At 48.4% G+C, this 19,116-nt stretch overlaps 1 protein-coding gene across 4 annotated transcripts in view; it reads right to left on the bottom strand.

The window, feature by feature from the left end:
* Positions 1–19,116, bottom strand: part of BMP3 (bone morphogenetic protein 3) — a 115,993-nt gene that overhangs the window by 5,399 nt on the left and 91,478 nt on the right. For 3 of the 4 annotated variants that reach the window (XM_063415214.1, XM_063415216.1, XM_063415215.1), the window contains exon 2: positions 2,303–3,207. In XM_063415214.1, the coding sequence (XP_063271284.1) occupies positions 2,303–3,207 (905 nt within the window). Of the gene's footprint in view, positions 1–2,302; positions 3,208–15,032; positions 15,690–19,116 lie in introns of those variants that run through there. The other variant, XM_063415213.1, reaches the window with a different exon arrangement.

The following is a 19,116-nucleotide window of genomic DNA, read 5'->3' as shown; positions in this document are numbered from 1 at the left end:
CCCTTCCCTCTCCCCCTGCGGTGTTTGCCCGGGAACTCTGCTCGGGGCTGCTGAGAACTCTGTGTGAGTTTGGGACCTCGGGGCCCCCATTGCCATCGCATCCCTGTGGTTGAGAATCCTGTGCGGTTCGAGATCCCTCACTGTCATTGTGACCCTGTGATCAGAGACTCTGTGTGGATTTTGAATCTCGGGGCCCTTTTCTAACAGAAAATTGTGATCCCCGCGGCCGAGATCCCTGTCTGAGATTTGTGATTTTGCGATTCATTCCTCTCTGTTATTGTGACCCCACGGCTGGAAACACTGCTTGGGGTCAGGAGATAGGAGGCTGATTTACCTAGAGGCTGTAATGTCAGATTTGTGCTTTGCTTATAGTCTTACTAGAGTTTTGCTTGTTAAGAATTCTGTGCTTTGCTTGTTGTTTCACTAGAACTTTGTTTGTTAAGATTTCTATGCTTTAGTTATTGTTTTATTTAAACTTTGCTTGTTTATGTTTATAACTGATTGTATTGTAAGACCGCTTTTTAGGACTCTTGCACCTTCAGATACGTGCTTTGTAAATAAACCACTCTGCTTAGATCCTAAAATGCTGTAAGACCTATAAAGACTTTTACCCGTAACACAGCCTTGGCAATCCCCCTCACTGACTGCAGCACGTGCTGAGGACGCTGCACCAGTCCTTCAGGTGCACCCTGGAGGATATCCAGTTTCAGCCAGTGGGAATTCAACTGTGACCAGAGCAAAAGCCAAAGTCCTGTGCTTCTCAGGAATCCCAAATCCCCTTGGGAGTACTAAACTGCCACAGTGCCCTGCACAAGAGGTGAGTCAGGCTGCTGCCTGCGGGCCACCAATGCTCTGTCCAGCACACGGTCATGGTCATGGAAGGCAGGAGTTTGCTCAGAGGAGGGGAGAAGAAGGGGAGGGCGAGAGGGCCAGCAGGAGGTAAAAATGCCAAGCTGTTTCCAAAGTGCCAAGGCTGTGAGTGAGCCCAGCTGCAGACAGGCCACATCTGCCGAGGTGCACAGCCCTCAGGAGTTTGGCTGCCCTGTGGAATGCCATTGCATCTAGGTTACAAGCAGGGCACACAATGGCAGCTACAAGCTCTCATTCCTGACCAGGAGAGTGCCTCCCTGACCCACAAACTCTACGCCAGGTCACACTCGTAATTCATGTGGGTTTGAAAGCAGTCCAACCAGCTAACTAGAACCAGAGCATGGGTAAAAAACATGCAAATCTGGAGGTGATGGGTGGGGCACATCTGTTCTCAATTACCCAACAGGTTGTTAGCTCTAGGGGCTCACCCTCAGTAAAGGAACATTATGTACTCACAGGCACAGACTAGTCTCTTATTGCCTGAGGGTCAGGGTATCCTTCTGCAAACATGGTCTTAGTAGCAGATCCCATCATGCTCAGCTTTAAATCCTGCCACTGCAGCTGGAGGTCCAACTGCTCTGGCTTCACTATGGCAGGAATACAGACTCTGGAATGAAACGCTGCAGTGCGTCCAGGATCCCTGCCTTTACTGATGTTTCCTGCAGGCATTACTTGTGCATACTTCTGATTTTAGGCCAGCCTCAAATCCCGTGTCCTACTCTCAAGTTTCAGCAGCCTCCAGGAGCTACACGTTGCTAAGAATGACACTGGACAATTGGAACCGAGTTCATCTATCTAGGTCACAGGGCTAGGAGCACCTCAGCCTTGCCTGCTACTCACATGCAATAGCTCATACCAACCAGAGGATATTTTGAAAATCAGTGGGTCCATTGCTTTTGGATTCCCTTGGTCCAGTGAATCAGAAGTGATTTACTCAACTCTGTTGTTGATGGGCACCACAACCATGCCTGCCACTGCGCAGACCTCTCTGCCCTTGGGACAGCCTTGCCTCCCATGGTACATGGCCTGCCTGGAGTGTGTTATACTGACTGCCTGTGGTGGTGCTCCAGGCTCCTTTTGGGCATAAGTGCTGCCTACAAAACAGTTTTCCACATCTGGCTTGTATTTTGTTTGTTAAACAGGCTAATAACAAGTTCACACATCATAAGCACTATTCAGGAAATATTTTATGGCAGTTTGGGTTCTGGATGAAAAACTAATAGCAAGTCAAGATTTTTTAATTACTTTTGCAGGCTTGTCTCTTTCCTAGATGTTCTAACCACTGCCCATCACTGCGTGGGGTGAAGGTACCAGGTAGGTCCTAGATCCAAATGCATGCTGGCACTAGCAGCCTTTCACTGGCTGCCTTATGGGAAACCAAATACCCAGTTAATGGTAACAGACAGTGAAAAAGAATCAATAGAGACCATACCTTTGGAATTGGGAATTGACATTCTCCTGAGCAGTAATAGGCGTCAAAGGACTTAGGGGAAATAATCCATTCACTCCAGCCAATGTCTGCAAAATCCACCTTGAGATAGCGCCGGGTGCAAAACCTTGGTTTGTTCCACTGCTTCCTCCTCGCCTTCTTGAGTGTTTGCTCATCAAACTGGAGAGTCTGGGTCTTCTGGAGATGATTCTTCCTCTGCTTTTTCTTGCTCCTGGCCCTGTCTGCCAGCTGCGGCTGGAAGGTCTTGTAGGGTTTTCTGCCCTCCCATCTCTCATCCTCACTGTACTTGGCTCCTGGAAGCTCATTATTCTGCAATGGCAACATGATGTTTGCAGACCGTTTTCTCCGGCGGTTATTGACATTGCTCCTCATGTGGCTTTCTGGCTTGGGAAGGACCCTCACCAGAGGCTGATGGTGTCCTTGCAAAGTAGAGACCACACTCTCTGGCTCTGAGATAGCAGAATCATTGGCGTAAATCAGGATGTAGGGTTTGTAGGAGGAAGATGCTTTTTCCCAGGGATGATGGCTGGTTAGATCTATTTTAATACTCATCAGCAGTTCGTTGTTTTGCTTTGCTTCATGCAGGAGTTGAGTGATATCCTTCCACTGCCAGGAAAGGATATCCTGGTAAGCAGAGGAGAAATTTATGAGGAAGTGCCCCCAGCTCCGTGTCGGGTTCCCTTCTGAAGGAAAGGTCCAAACTGAAAGACCTATCTGAATTTCAGGTTTCCTGTGCCTGCGATGAGAACAGCCACTGGACTGGGAACAGTTCCACTTCACATGCAGCAGATCACCAATATAATAATACACCGAAGCTGACAAGACATTTTCAGAATCTGTGAGTGATGTCAAGTTAAAAACATACATCTCCTGGCCTTCGGGAGTCCCTAGAAAAAGAAAAACTCAGATAGCAATACGGGCATCTAAAAATGTCATCCAGAGGGGACACAGGCTGCTCTGACAGCCTTTTGGCTAAGTCAGATATTAATCATGTCTGAAGTTTCCCTCTAGAATAATCAGTTACACTGGATACATTTAGTCATTCCATCTAGGACACTTCATCAATTTCTATGCCAGAGTTAGAAGTTATTTACTAATACACCTGAAGGCAGGCAGATGGTACCAGAGCATCCTCGGCAGCCCAAAGAAAGCAAATCCAAAACCAAGATTTGGGGAGTTGGGGTGTGGCACACCCTCTTGTGTCTGTGTGGGGATAAACAAGCCAAGGACAACCCTTCTTATGTTTGGGATATGTCTGTGCCAAGCAGGAGTGACACTGGGGACATCATGCTTTGCACAACTGCAAAATCCAGGAACTGGAGCTAACTGCAGGTACTGTGCCCAAAGCCAGGGACAGACTGCTAACACAGGCTGGTCTGGGAAACACATGGGGGACTCAAACCCCCAGAAGGTGCAATAGCGAGGCTCAAGAGGAAGGTTTAATTTTTCTTTTAAAATTCTCTGTGGGCTGCAGTTAGGTCCATCCTTCAGAGCAAGAGAAATATAGATCCCAGTGTTAAGCTGTAAAACCAGGCTGGTAGGAAAAACTCAAATAGAGTATAGCTAAGGTATGGTCTGCAGGTCCCTCACCCGACTCTTAAAAGGGCTGGAAACATTCTGACACATTAGGGAAATGAGGGCATGCAGAATTAAATGAATTTTGGACACCACGGTATGTCAAAAGCCTCTCCAAAGGGTTAGTCTAAGCAATGACAAGCAGAGATGGCCATGGACTAGTGTTGAGGGTTAGATTTGTTTCTTTTTTACTTACAAAATTTTTTCCCATAAGTTGCTAGGAGACTTAAAGACTGAGTGTTTGACTAAAACAAAGAAGTGGCCAAAGCAGATAGTGTTGTTGTTTAAATTTATGGGGGGGTCCCCGGGGAGTGCCCCCCGGAAACCCCCAGGGTCTTTATGGGGTCGTGGTGTTCCCGTGCTGGCAGGCAAAGAGACTCAGATGCCGGTGGGATGCTGATGAGGTGAGGGTTTATTCACTGAGGGAGGGGGGAAGGGAAGAGGGGGAAAGGGAAGAGGGGGGAAGGGAGGAGAGGGAAAGGGAGCATCAGGAGGCCTCCAGGGGGAGAGGGGCAAGAGGGGCAGAGCCTTCTGCCTTGGCATTCTTATCACAGAGGTTCAAAGGGGCGCGGTAACATTCTCCAGCCAATGAGGTTACAGATACAGGATACTGCTGGGAGGGTACAGACTTGGGATAAACCATACATTTTCCAGGGGTGAGCTAGGGCAAACCATTTCCATAAAATGCAATCCCACAAGTCACCCTTTTTTTCTTTAAAATGTGAGAAGAGAAATATGATATATGACAATTAACAATTTAAAAATGAAACAGTAATTGCACAGTTTTGCAGCATGAAACCAAATACAATTGCAGTGAGGATTATGTTATACTGTGAACTTTTTTCTGACCTTGTAATTGCAGTAGACAGGTTATGTGAGTTTATATTGCAAGATTTGAAACAAGTTAACAAATTTGTTTGAGCCTTTCCAGCGTGACTGGCCTAATAGTGTCTAGTCTTTTCCAACTGGCTTTTCAGACCACCACAGCCCCCAGTTTAGGCTGAGGCGCTGACCTCTGCTCCCACTCTAGGGACAGGAAAACACGTGTAGTTCCCCGGGCTCCACACACGGCCTCAGATTCTCACCCACGGATCTGAGCCAAATCACTCCTTTCACTTTCCAACTGGTTCAACCGAAAGGACCTACACTCTGCATGCAATTGTTTACATTCGTCCATATGTACCCACTGGGGATTTTTTTCGTCCATACTTGCACCAGAAGTGTCAGAGACCTAACAAAAGACCCCCAGTTTTAGGTCATCAAAAGAAAAACAAAAGAAAAAAACTACAAAAAAAGTCAAATACTTTCTCAGACACTCTATCAGGTTATCAATCACCCTCAGAATGAACTGAGGACAGTATAAACCCAAAAAGCGTTATCGATTCAGTAGTCTACCACTGAATCACGGCTTACAAGAAGACAGTCCAAAAACCGCTTCCCTTGGATCTACACTTGTGACCTGAAAAGGCCTCTGCTTTCTAAATTAGAAAACAGGGGAATCTGCAATATGAACACACACAAAAGCTAGAAAGGCATGATTGTAAAAACTACTTCATGGGGATGGGAAGGAAATGGAGGGGTTTGGGACACCCTGCTGTTTGGCCAGAACAGCAAGGGACGGGGCAGAAAAACAGGGAAAGGGAATCAAAGTAGCATTAACAATTATACAAGGCTGTAAAACTGGTATTACAAATTCACTTTAGCTTTGGGTTTGGTTTCTTAGCGTTTACCTTGTGGGACTTGGAAAGCGGAAGATGGGACTGAGAGCATGTGGCCATGGTGGCCATGCGGTCACAGCGCAGCACGTGGTGTTAGCTGTGCCGTGCCGGGTTTAGCAGGAAGGGGTTAACTCTCGGGGGTTTGTTAAGGGAAATAGGGTTAGGGAGAAGGAGCAGCGAGGGGAGGAGGGAGTAAGGGTAAGGAAGGAGGTTACACAATTTACAAAACCGAGTTTTGGAAGGTGCGAGGCTTGGGCACAACTGAAGACTGCTTTTTCCTTCTCTGATGGCTGTCTGGCTGAGTTCCTTTCGCTGCTGTCCAGGGGCATTGGCTGCTTCGTTGTTGTTGCCGGGCGGTGGGAGGGCCGCTTGTCCGCGCGGCTTCTCCCGGTGCTGGGGCCCGCGCGCGCTGTGGCGGGGCGGGGGCCACGTGTCTGCTCGCGCCGGGACTGCGCCGCGCCGCGGAGGGGTCCCGCTGGGCTGGGGCCGCTCCGCCGCCGGGGCCGCTCCGCTGCCGGAGCCCCACCGCGCCGGCACCTGGGCCCACGCCGGGTCTGTGCTGCCGCTTTGCCGCCTGCACCGCGGCCGCCGCGGGCCAGAGGGCGCCGCGCCGCTGCTGCGCAGCCCGCGCCGCCGAGCCAAGGCGGGCTGGGGCCGCGCCGCGGGCACGCGCCGCGGCAGCGGTCCCGCCGCACCAGGGCTCATGCCAGGGCCTCGCTGCGGCAGATCCGTGCCGCCCACGCCGCGCCGCCCGGTGAGGCTGTGCAACCCGCGCGGCGCCGAGGCGGGCCGGGGCCCCAAGGGGCTGGGACCGGGCCCGCGCCGGGCTGGTCGGCGGTGGTGGGACGGCTGCGTGGTGGCTCACGAGGTCTCTGCATGGTGGGGGAGGGGCCGCCCCAGGCCACGGCGGCCCGGAACAGCCCCTCCACCGGAGACGGCACTGAAACGGAGTTATCATGGTCCATCTTGTCTCAGGGTCGTTGGTGCTGTTGCCTGACGTTGGTGCGTCATCGGTTGTTGTTTAAATTTATGGGGGGGGTCCCCGGGGAGTGCCCCCCGGAGACCCCCGGGGTCTTTATGGGGTCGTGGTGTTCCCGTGCTGGCAGGCAAAGAGACTCAGATGCCGGTGGGATGCTGATGAGGTGAGGGTTTATTCACTGAGGGAGGGGGGAAGGGAAGAGGGGAAAAGGGAAGAGGGGGGAAGGGAGGAGAGGGAAAGGGAGCATCAGGAGGCCTCCAGGGGGAGAGGGGCAAGAGGGGCAGAGCCTTCTGCCTTAGCATTCTTATCACAGAGGTTCAAAGGGGCGCGGTAACATTCTCCAGCCAATGAGGTTACAGATACACGATACTGCAGGGAGGATACAGACTTGGGATAAACCATACATTTTCCAGGGGTGAGCTAGAGCAAACCATTTCCATAAAATGCAATCCCACAAGATAGCAGCACCAAGCTACACCTACTGTTTTTGGGTCTCTGGGAGTTTCCCTCAGAGAGGGGAGATAATGCGAGTTTTGGGACAAGTAAAAAGACAGGGTTAGAGGCAGCTTCGCTCTCTTTGCCCTGGGCATCGGAGGGAGAACGGCCAGGCTGCTGCTTGCTGCAGGAGTTTGCTGTTACTTCCTGTCCGATCTCGAAAAATCGACCACCATCTGCTCCTGTGCACCGGAACCCTGAGCACGCCAGAACCCTGAGCTCACCTCCTCCTGCCCTGCCGGGCCTGCCCTGTCCTGCCACTGCTGTTCCTTCAGCCCTGCTTCCAGGCTTTCTGCTACTCTGTAGCCCTGCACTGCCCTGCCCTGCTGGGACATCCCTGCCGCTCCAGGCACCACCCACAGAGCTTCTGATACATCTCATCCACCAGCCCAGGGTTTTTGCCACCGCTCCGGCTTGGTGCTCTCAGAGTCCCAAGAGATCAGACTGCCCCGGGCTTTGTGAAACCAAAGCCCCTCAAGGTTCCTGGTTCTGTTTATTATTAATTATTATTAATGCTGTGTAGTTGTTCTTGTTTATTTGCCTTGTTAGACACACTAGTAAAGGACTGTTATTCCTATGCCCATACCTCTGCCTGAAAGCCCCTTTAATTCTCTAAATTAGAATAATTTGGAGGGAGGGGATTTGAATTTGTCATCCCAAGGTGGGTCCTGCCCTTCCCTAGCAGACACCAAATATGTCTTTCAAACCAACACAACTAGTGATGACCAGCCACACCGCTCCCACCCTCCACACAATGTAGGAAGTCTCTTGCCCAGGCAAGTGAAAACATTATTTCCAGTACTCATCTTTCACAAACTTTCAGAATTTCATGTTCTATGTGACCTTCAGTGCCTCCAGCCTGCAATATCCCAGTGGCCAGTGCCATTGAGGTATAAGTATGGCAAAAGCCTGTATATTCTCCCTGTGCTGCCCCATCCCTACCCGAACAATCCAAGAAGCTTCCTCTTCTGAACATTTTTGTGTCATACTATTCCAATCAATACATTACAAAAGCAGGAACTGGTTCTGCTAGAAAAATAGAACCCTTCTCCCCAACTTAGCAGATGCACTGCTTCGTGGAATTATGGAAAAAACATGTGTTTTCTTCAGTGGAACAGGGCCAAAAGAGTGGAAAGGCTAAATCTTCTGAGGAAGACACCCTTGTTTACATGTTCAGCCTAATCTGACAGCAGAGCACATAGGTAATTTCCCAAAAGCTGAAAACTCACGTAACATTTTTACAGATGCCTAGGGAACTAGATTTACTTGGCATTCCATCCCACATTTTATTCCTCAAGCCAAAACCAGCTCTTGATTACGCTTGTACTAGGCATACATGAGGACCTGATCTCTGCTTGGTTTGTAACCACTAATGTAATAAGGTTAATACATAATTTGGCAGAGCACTGAGTAGATCAGTCTTAGGAGCCAGAATTCATGGTCTCATAAGCACCTGTTTAAGAAGTTTATATTTAAATCATTGCTGTATGTTGAATGACAAGTTTTGATCTTAATTTTTATTACAAATGCTAGTTTAAAAATCCTGCCTGTTCTAAACTGGCATATTGTATTGGAAGACAAAAGAAATTTTGTTCATAAAGAAATTCTGGACAGCATAGGGCAAACAGAAGGAGTCCATAGTTTTGGTTAAAAGCTAAATTTCATCAGCCACTTCTGGCCTGTAACTCTACACCAAGACAAAGCACTTGCAGTAGATGGTGCTATTTTCCTACACAACCACCTCCAAACCTCAGCAGCTGAGTTCTCAGATCTTTCATCTGCAAAATTATCTCAAAAACAGTTACTAGTGGCCAGTACAGACATCTGTGGATTCACCAGATTCTGCCTCAAGAAACCCAACTGCATGACCTGAGGTGCCATCAAAATTTGGGAGTACCGGGCCCAGTACTCCCCTTGTTGCGACACCAATACCTGACTCCCAGGTGTGAGCATTGCACTGAAATAAGTGTTCCCTGGGCTAGAAATTACCCTTAAAAATGACAGACATGCCAAGGAAGATGCAGCTTTAAAATAAATACAAATGCATCTTTTGCGCAGGAAAATTTAATTTCCCTGAAACGAGACTTTGTCTTTTGGCTCATAGGCTCATTTTCCTGCTGGAAACCATTCCAGAGAATTAAGTTTTAAGAAGAAAAAGGGAAAGAAAAAGTATGAGGAACTGAGCTACACGCTGTTGCCTTTCAGACACCATGAGGCCAGATTTTAACAGGAATCCTGCTGCGCTCCACCAAATGTTACTGCCGGCCTGATGTGGAGTTTTTAAGACCAAGCTCTGCATGACAGAGCTCTTCTGAATTGCAATAGCTAAGACAACAGCACCACTGCACCACTAGCACTGCTCAATTCTACAGCATCGAGCGCTGAAACAACTGAGCAGAAAGATACTTGACAAGCAGGACATGGGCGTTCTGTATATTCATATCAAGTATCATTTGGAAGGTATATACAATTATATGGACAGGTAGTGGGTTTATTTGCCTCCTCGGCCCACAGGCTTGTCTGTGCTCACCCATGCACTCACCCCTTGCCCAAACGAAACCCACAGCCCAGCAGCACCATGGCAAGGCTTGCACCGGGATAGCCCTGCTTCCTAGTCTTGTGCACAAATCACAGCAGGGCTCTCTGGGACGCGGCCAGAAGGGGGGAGTCTCTTCAGACCGAAAGCAGAAATGCCCGCCTTATTCTACACATGTACTGGCACTCCTTCTTCGGAGCACCAGAGATGCCAGACTATTTACTAACAGCTCAAACCCAGGTCCTGGCACTACAGCTTAAGTACCTGTATCTACTGGATCTTAGAGGCATGACCAATGCTCCCTCACCTCCCTGCACCAACCCACAGTGGCATGGACAGCCCATGACTGGCATTAAAAAAGTATTTTTAAGGAAGCACAGTAAGTCTGTCAAGACTGACATCGCCAGCACAAATAGATTCTTGTCACAAAAGGGATTTCAGGCATCAATAAGCTAGAACGAGTCTGCTAACATGGGGTGTGTTTACCTTTATGGAGGATGCCCTGGCATTTTTATGGACTGCCAAACCCATCCTATGGGTGAAAAAGGATGCAACAACAAGGACTGTACTTATACAATCATTATTAGCTATCATTTAAAGGCGATATTAAAGAGGTGCCACAGCCCACTTAAGAACACGAGTGTTTCCGGTGTTCCCATCAGTTCACAGCCCAAATACAAAAGTTCACTCAGAGCTGGAAACAGGAACAAGTTCCTCAACAGAAACAGATTTGAAAATCAGATTTTATCTTTTCTCCCACCTTCCCTCTTACTTGGCTGCTGCTTCCTAGTTACCAATTTGTGTTCTGTGCAAAAGGAAAAGATAGGATGCAGTTCTCCCTTTTGAAAGAGCATAGGACCTGGTGCCAGACTGGTTTTACTAATTCTTTTAGCAAAGCAGGTAAGATCACAGCAGCTAGCAACTTGATATAAAACAGCAACAAGTTCACTACGGATTAAAGCTATCAGCCACTCAAATAAAGAAGTTATGTAGAAACAGCAATGCTGCATACTCAGGACATAGCTTACATGAGGATTTCATGACATGAAACCCACAAATCTGCACACTGCACACCATAAATGCTCTGCACAGTGGCCACTTGATCTCTTTCCTATATATTTTAAGCAGGAAGACCACAGTGGGTGTGAAAACTAAACACAACATCTAGCTCAAAGGTAGCACAAGCCAAGCAACCTAAGGGGGTACATCCACAGTAGACACAAATCTGGGCAGGAGAAGAGCCAACCTCACTCTTCCTCACAGCCACTATTCATTGCACTTTAGCTGGTGGCAGCAGGCTAGTTGGGTGAAAAACAAATTGTGCACAGCCTGTCCTTTGACACCAGAGCTTCTCATGCTGAAGCTATTTGTTCTAGAAACACGGACTGGCAGGGAACTGTGAACACATGTGCATGGTACCACTGTGAGGCACACAGTGACAGAAACCAGAAAATTCAAATTCTGGGTCTGGTCATGAGAGGCCATACTTGCAGATCTTGCCCTTTTGCCTCAGAGGCTTGTAGATTTGAGCCCATCTGCGCAAGTCATAGCTTAATGTTTTTCAAGTTCCTAAAATCTACGAGGATGTTACTGCTTGCATTGTATTTATAGGGGTGCAGCAAAAAAACCCCAAAACAAAGAAACACACAGAAGGGAAATAAAGTCTCCTGATGGAATATTTTTAAAGCTCTTATTGCAAAGAACTCCTAATATGACCGGTGTTCAGAGGGGTCAGCATTTGGCCTGGACTGGTTTCTGCAGGCTGATGGCAGCAGATGAGGCGCTGCTTCTCCTGTGCGCGCTCCATTTCTCCTGTTTTCATGGGCCTTTGCACCACAACAAAGGAAAGAAAGGCCTTTTGAAAGGGAGGAGAACATAGTTCTAAAACCACAAGAATTTGCCTAGGGGCAGGTGTAATACCTGAACTTACTTGAGCTTTGGTCTATAAAAAAGAGTTTAAAGTAATTTCTCACTGTATAACTTTACTATAACACCATTAGGAAGACCTTCCAACAAAGTCAGGACTCATTAGCAAGCCACGCTACTTAAGTGATGCTAGGATTAAAAATGCTTTCAGAAGCAAACCTAATCTGCATTTGAGGCTTTTATCTTTCTGCTCTCTTTTATTTTTTTTGTGCTGTATCTGACTTCCAAATTCTAAGTCTGGGCAGCACACCTCCAGAGGCAGTGCAGAAAGTAAGCAGATTTCTGCCAGCTGGAGGTCAAGTGTCTTTCAGGAGGAGAGGACAGTCATGTACAGACACTGCTGCATGGACAGGACCACAGCTTCCAAGTTCCCTTGCCAGAACTGCCTGAGTGTTCCATTGGGGCTCACAGATCACCCGACCTTGTTCCGATGTGTCTCTTAGAGCTACAGCGGATGGAAAACCACTCCTGTGGCACCCACAGGTAAAGCACTGGAAAAGACCTGTCCAAAGCAACACACGGACTATCAGAGTCATCCCAGAAATGTCCTGCAACAGTGAGAAGAGCTGCCACAGAAATCACAGGCTGAACATCCCTCGACTCAAATACAGAGAAAACAATTAGAGCAGTTAAGTCCATGAGAGAGAGCAGTGCCGAAGTGTAACTAAACGCTCTGTGGAAGATATACATCCTTAGTGCACTCTTCATGGATTTCAGACCTGCGGTTTCTTTTCAACTTTGTCACAGGCAAAGGTTCCTTCTTCTGAGTTATTCAAAGTTGACAATTATGCTCTCAGATAATTTAGCAAGATTAACAGGAAATAAATTTACCCAAATGATTGCATGAACATTCATCAAAATCAATGGCCAAAACCCCCAACCCAAACAAGCAACCATGCAGCCTAGTTGTGAAGTGTGGCACACGAGAGATTTCAGGGCAGTGTGGGATGAAGGCTTCAAAGAGGTGCCACACAGGGCTGAAGCTCTGGTCCCTCCCCTCAGAGAAGTGAGCCACAGAAAGAGAAACTTGCTTTTAACAGGTATGATAATGCTTGTTTTGATTAATCTGTCTTAGCTGGGTTTTGTTGGCTGTTGGTAACAGGGCCACAGCTGGCACATGCAACACCACTATTCTTTGACTAGAAACAGAGATGAGTTTCAACAAATTCTACAAGCTTTTGGTCTCATCACACAACACTCCAAGATCTCAAAATTTGTTTGCTGGGATACCTGGGAGATTTCAGAAGGGCCTTTCCCATGTGCTGCAGAAGAAGCAGCAGCCCCTGCAGAGGAAAATTAAGGACATGAAGGTTTCACAGCTACATTTGAAAGCTGTGTTTCAGAAAGAGGAGTTTCTCTCCTGAAAATGTCAGACTAAATTGCAAAGTTAAACTGCAAATGAAACCACTGAAGATTTGCTTCCAGACCTCTTGCTGTAGGTGAAGGAGACACAGGAAGATTCTTGGGGAACTTCTATTCCTAGCAGACAAAAAGCTGAGTCCTAAGGGGCTGACAGAGGTAATGGTAAAATGTGAAGGAGTAACAGCATCATGTATTAAATTAATTGACACATCCCATTAAGTACAAGGGGAAGCCCACGGGAAACTGAAATTTGGAGTCAAGGAGTGCAACAGTCAAAGCAGCAGATCTACAGACAAAGTACCTTGAAAGGCGAATAGTGCTGGAGGTACCATTTTCATTGCAGGCCTTGTCAGGCAGCCAAGCAAAAAGTCAGAAAAAGCCTTTCTATTGCACCTACCACCCTGAGGAGCATGAAATATAAGGGCTTTCTGGAAAGAGACTTCTCTGCCATCAAACAACTACACAAAATAAGCTGCTGCTGCCAATGGCAAGACAAAGACAACAGCTAACTGGTTAAATCTTTTACATAAATACTAAAGTATCAAAAAATTTTAAAACATATCTTTTGCTTTGGCACTTGATCTGTGAAAGTATTGGAGGGGGAGGAAAGGGTTTAGGAAGCAATGTGTTTATAGGACTGCTGCAACTCAGCATCAGGTGAGAGTACAAATATAATCATAAAGACCACAGAGATGGGATTTCAACCAACAATATAGGTTTAGAATTACTTTGACCAGATATGTGTAACAAAGGGAATATTGCTCTGCAAGTATCATTAACAACCTCTCCTTTTGAGAGGGGAGGATGTAATATTCACTACAGCTGTAGTGAATATTACATCCTCCCCTCTTTTGGTGGGCTAAATTCAGCAACAGTCATGGACATGAGACTTCACACAGCAAACAAGTCACATTAGAAAGGCAAGAGAGTTCTTCAGTAAGAGCAGCAGCTGGGGAGTCCTAGCTCTCAATCCTCCAAACCCAGGGTAATTACTCCTCTAAAGCCTCTCCTATGGACAAAAACACTTGCAGGGTTGAAACCTAATACACCAAAGCCAACTCACTCCTCACTGTATTTAATCTCTGTACATTGCTGCTTTTGAAGAAAGGAAGCCTGCCACCCAACTCTCTTTCCTGGGACAGGAAGCACCTGAAGCAAGTCACTGAAACTCAGAGAGCTCTTAGTTTTACTGGTAGATACTTGTCTAAGAAAAATCCACTGGGTCAGTGCACCTGTGTAATGAAAAGTAAGAGACTTTGGGGGCTTCTGTGGGTGTGGCATGACAGCTGTCCCACACGCAGCAAGGTTTTGGGATACAGTAGAGAAGGGAAGGACATCCCAGAGATGGTCATCTTTGGGTTCTGGTCATTCTGTTTAGGCCTTGTGGAGCTCATATGCACAAAAACCAGAAGAAAGGGAGGGGATGCAGCACCAAGACAGTGACTTCTTTTCCTGCTAGGACATGGGTCTTTTGAGATGCTGGCATGTTAAACACATCCCCTCCCTTACAGAAAATGTTTTTACATTTTCACCCATCTACCTGTGCATGCCAGTGTGTAGTCACAGAGTGATGTAAGTGCCCCTTCCAAAGATACCAAGATGAAGTATTTACAACACTCAAGTTGTGCTTCAACTGAACTCACCTGCCACTGCCTCTCATTGTCAGTACTATCACCACTTGCCAACATGAGAACGCTGCAGACAGCCTGAAGGATCCCCAAACCATGTCACGGCTCAGTCACACACAAATCACTGTGGTGCAGAACACCCCTAACAGGGGACTCTGCAGAAGATCCGCTAATTACTCCACCTCCCTCCCTCGCATGGTACTCAGCCATCACGATGACAGTGATGCTTGACGCAGAGCAGAAGCAGTAAGGCAGTAATTAAAATACAGGACATAACAGAAAACACAACAGTCCCCACAGAAGGCGATACTTCTCTAATTCTCTCATTTCTTTCCCCCACCGAGCTCTCCGGGCACTACTTCAGCGATGCTCTGAACGCCGCCGCCGCTCAGGGAACACGGAGCGGCCCCGTGGCACTGAGCGCTCCCCATCGGAAGCCGAGCCCTACCCCGACGGGGTTCCCCCTCTTCCCCCGGCCACGGTGCGCTCTCACCTGCCGGCAGCGGGCGAAAGCCTCGCACCGTGTTGCCTCGGCGAAGCCACAGCCCGGGTGGTGTCGGCGGGCCCCGGCTGCCGCGGTACTGTTCGTAGAGCCGCAGCATGTGCTCCGCCACTCTGTCCGCCGCCGGCGGTTGCCCGGGCCACCGCTGCCCCGGGCCGTCGTCACCTGCGGGCGTCCGGGCGTGGCCGGCCCGCACGGTCCCCGGCGCAGCCCGGCGCCAGAGCCCGACCCGGCGCGGCCGCAGCGCATCCCCCAGAGCCGGGCACAGGCAGCCCCATCCCACGCACAAATACAACACAAAGCGGGCCGACGCCGCCATCCTGCCCCTCCGTCCCGGCAGCGGCGCCGGGGGCCCCTCGGCGCTGCCGGGCGCCCTGGGGCCAGGCGAGCCCGGGACTGAGCGGAAAACGGCCACGGGGCGTCCTCCTTCTGGAGAAGGGAAAAACGGGGGAAAAAGAAAAGGGGGGGGGGGGGGAACCACTAAAAAAAAGCGGGGCGGAGGAAAGCTCCACGGACCGCCCTCCCTTCCCGGCGGGGAGCGAGGGTTTTTATTCCCAGCCGTGCAGGTTGTTGTCGGGGGAGAGGCGGCGGTGCTGCTCCCTGCACGGCCGGCACTCGTTCGCCTCTCCCGCCCCGCGGCTGGTGCAGCCTCGCGCAGTGTAGAGACCGGGGAAGCGCGGAGATCGCCCCGCCCGTCCTCACTCCGGCGGGGGCGAAGTGCAGGGAGCCGCCACCCCAGGGGAAGCGCAACGATGGGACGGAGGGAGGGGATGCTCTGGAAACTCCATCCCCCTGGCCGGACGGCGATCGAGGCAGAGGATGGTCCCCTGCCCGCCTCCACCCAGCCCCTCCCAAAGACCGTACAAAAACGTGATGGCATTAAAAAAAATAAAATATATGTATATATATACATACATATAAAAATCACGAGTCACAGCGCACTCCCCTTTCTCCCCTGGAAAGTCTCAAGGCTTGGCTGGGAGTGGAGCACTGTCTACCGCGGGCAGGTGGAAGTGATGCTTACCGGGTTATGCTGGGGTTCTGCCTGCCTCTCCTGAGTACCAGCCACACTCAGCGACCTTCAACTTCCTCCAACTCGGCCGGGACTGGCAGAGTTGCCCTCAGCAGCAGCTTGGAGCCCGTGAGAAAAGCTGTACACCCAGAGAAATCCTGCACGGGATGACTCCTCCACAACAGGAGGGCACGGCTTTGCTCAACTGTTCTTTGCTCAGCTGAAACAAATCCATGTGCCTCCCACATTTGCTGTCTTTCAGCACCAGAAAGACAGAAATGTCTCACCTGCCCTTGCCAATGCCATAGCCTCACACAACAGCCCAGCTTATATGACACTGTCCCTTGCAAAATCTGCTTTGCAACAAAAGGGTGCCTCATCTGTACGCTGGGCAAGGAACACACAGGAGGCGGAAGAGGAGCCTTGCTGCAGTGTCACAGCTTGAGTGTGCTGGTTCCCACGATCAGCTTGGTTTCTAACCTGAAGAAGGGAGATAATAAGATTGGCCTACAGACCAGATGGACACATTATGTATTGCCTCTCAAATTACATTGAAATTAGTATCAGTAGCAAGTACTGTTATGCAGTTGTAATAAGCTCATCTGTAACTACGAGAGGTGAGTGGCCACCACCAGGTAGGGAGGAAAGTGAAGATTCTTAGAAGAGTAATGGTTTTTATAGGCTCCTACATTTGAAGGTTCAGATACAACCCATGGCAGTGACTTACCTTCAAACAGTGCTGAGGTACTGAAGCTACCACATGCATCTCCAAATACTATCTGTATATGTGCAAACACACACCACATCACTATTGATGCAAGTAGTACCATTACCTCTACTTTTCTCTAGGTAAGAAATGCACATTAGTGTAATATAAAAGCTAACAATACAAATAAACATAATTAATAAGTTCATAATTAAAACACTAAGATATGATTGCTTTTTTTGGACACAAGTAATAAAATCAGTGCAGATCCATGAGAAAGAAAACAAATTTATTTAAAATGATGGCTAAAAAATTCCGCACAAACAGCAGTCCCTGGCTTATATCCATAGCAGGACCGTCAATCCCAAAGAAGAATTTTATGCAACTGGAAATTACCATTTCAATTTCAGTCATGTTTTTTTCTGCTGTTGAAAGAAGCAACATAAAAAAAACCCCACAAGCAACAACACACCACAAGTCTTTAAATAAAAACTGGCATAACTGAATCCTATTCTATACCTACAGCACCAAGCAATTTGCTGAAAGATGCGATCTTCTGCAAATCTCCAACACATCCTCTGAGCAGCTTCCTGACTCCTGAGATCAGACCACTGTAAATCGAGAATTACCTGAGTTTTAAAAAGATAAACCCTCAGAGACACTGTGTATCCGTAGCACCATTCTCAAACAAAGGATTAGATGAGAACTATTTTTAGTTCAACATGGAAGCTCAAGCACTCTGTGAACTTTTATTTACAATCTTTAAAGTGTTAGCGGAAAGTCCTGTTTATGCAAAATTAAATTGAAATTTGATTCCCAGCACTTGACTGCAGCCAAATGTCTAAAATAGAAAGTTAGCCCTATACAATCCTGTAACAGCCAGAAAGAAGAGAGAAAGAAGACATTGGATGTGAAACAGAAAGGAAAAACTTCTTGGGGCATTAGGAGCCTTCTCCAAATCCCTGTTTTCAAACAGCCACCACAGTTCTCTGAGCATGTTATGCAGGCACACATAGGATTTCAAAAATCCCTTGCTTTATGAACTGTCCCTGTGACATATCAGGACATTCATTAGAGTTCTGCAGCTTGCAAAGTTTAAAAATATCACTCATTCTATGAGATTTTAAATGCCAGAACCTTGTGAGAGCAACCAAACCAAACCAGAGCACGTCAGGAGCTCCTCTCCACAGCCAACAAACTCTCACACCTGACCTCTAAAGGAACAGCTTCTGTGCTTCTCTGCTATTCCTTTTCTGCTTCTTCCACAGAAGTGCTGCGAACCAGTTATACAGGCATTATCCTGCCCTCCAGCGACAGCCAGCACAACTCTAGGCCTGAGCTGCTCCCTTCTGATCACCACAGTCTCCAGCCTGTGCAGCAAACTGGCCTTTTAATTCCTTAGCCCCAGGCAGACAGCAGGCTTCAATCCAAATTAAGTTTATTTAAATGTTGAGCAAGTCCTGGGCCATTGTCTGGGCCAGCCTTACCACCCTCTGGCAGCCCTTTCAAAAGTACTATTTAAAACCTCCACCAAAACTTCAAGGTTTTCACTTTTTCGGAGCTTGCCACAGAGTGCACAACCCAGTTATTTGTTCCCTTCGCACAAGCACTCGGAAGTCCCAGGGAACAGGAAACCACAAATACTCCTTCTGGAGGAAATGAAATAATTACATATTTGCATAACAAAGTGATATTAGCAAAATCTGCTCAGCATGTGAAGGCTAACCCTACACTTGTGCTATTTGCCTGGCTCTCAGCCGTTGTAGAGTTCACTTAGCACAGCAGCCTCTGCTACTGTGGCTCCTGCATCCAGCTCTCCTGGCTGTCATCTGGAGAATTCCCCACTGCAGCTCCATCTCAGCTGCCTCACACCAGTCCTCTGCACCTCTGTTTGGCTGTCTCAAATGGACTTCTGTGTGCTCGGCTATGGCAGAGCTCCTGTCACTGAGTCTTTGGGTCAGTGTCAACAGCTCTGTCCCAGCGGTGTGTTCCCAACCCCACAAGGTCACCCTTACTCTTACCAGACCCCCAACCCATGGTTAAGGTGTGCTGTCCTGCATCCAGGGACCTTGAATCTTCTCCCCGGGGTCAATCTGCTCTGCAGAACCACTGTGCCCTGGTCCGCATCACTTCCTTGCATCCCTGACGCACTTGCATTCCAGGTACACCAGGTACAAATGAGAACACTGAGCAGCACATCATCCAGCAATGCTTGGAACCATGCTATCTGATCCAGCAGTGCTTGGAACCACACCACCCAATCCAGCAATGCTTGGAACCTTGCTCCATGGACCTCAATGCACCAGGCTGCCTCTCCCATTACTGGAAACAAGGAGGCATGTACTCCTTGGAATGCT

Source organism: Prinia subflava, chromosome 18 (genome assembly GCF_021018805.1).
Source record: "Prinia subflava isolate CZ2003 ecotype Zambia chromosome 18, Cam_Psub_1.2, whole genome shotgun sequence".
NCBI lineage: Eukaryota > Metazoa > Chordata > Aves > Passeriformes > Cisticolidae > Prinia > Prinia subflava.
This window is presented reverse-complemented; position numbering and strand designations above follow the sequence as displayed.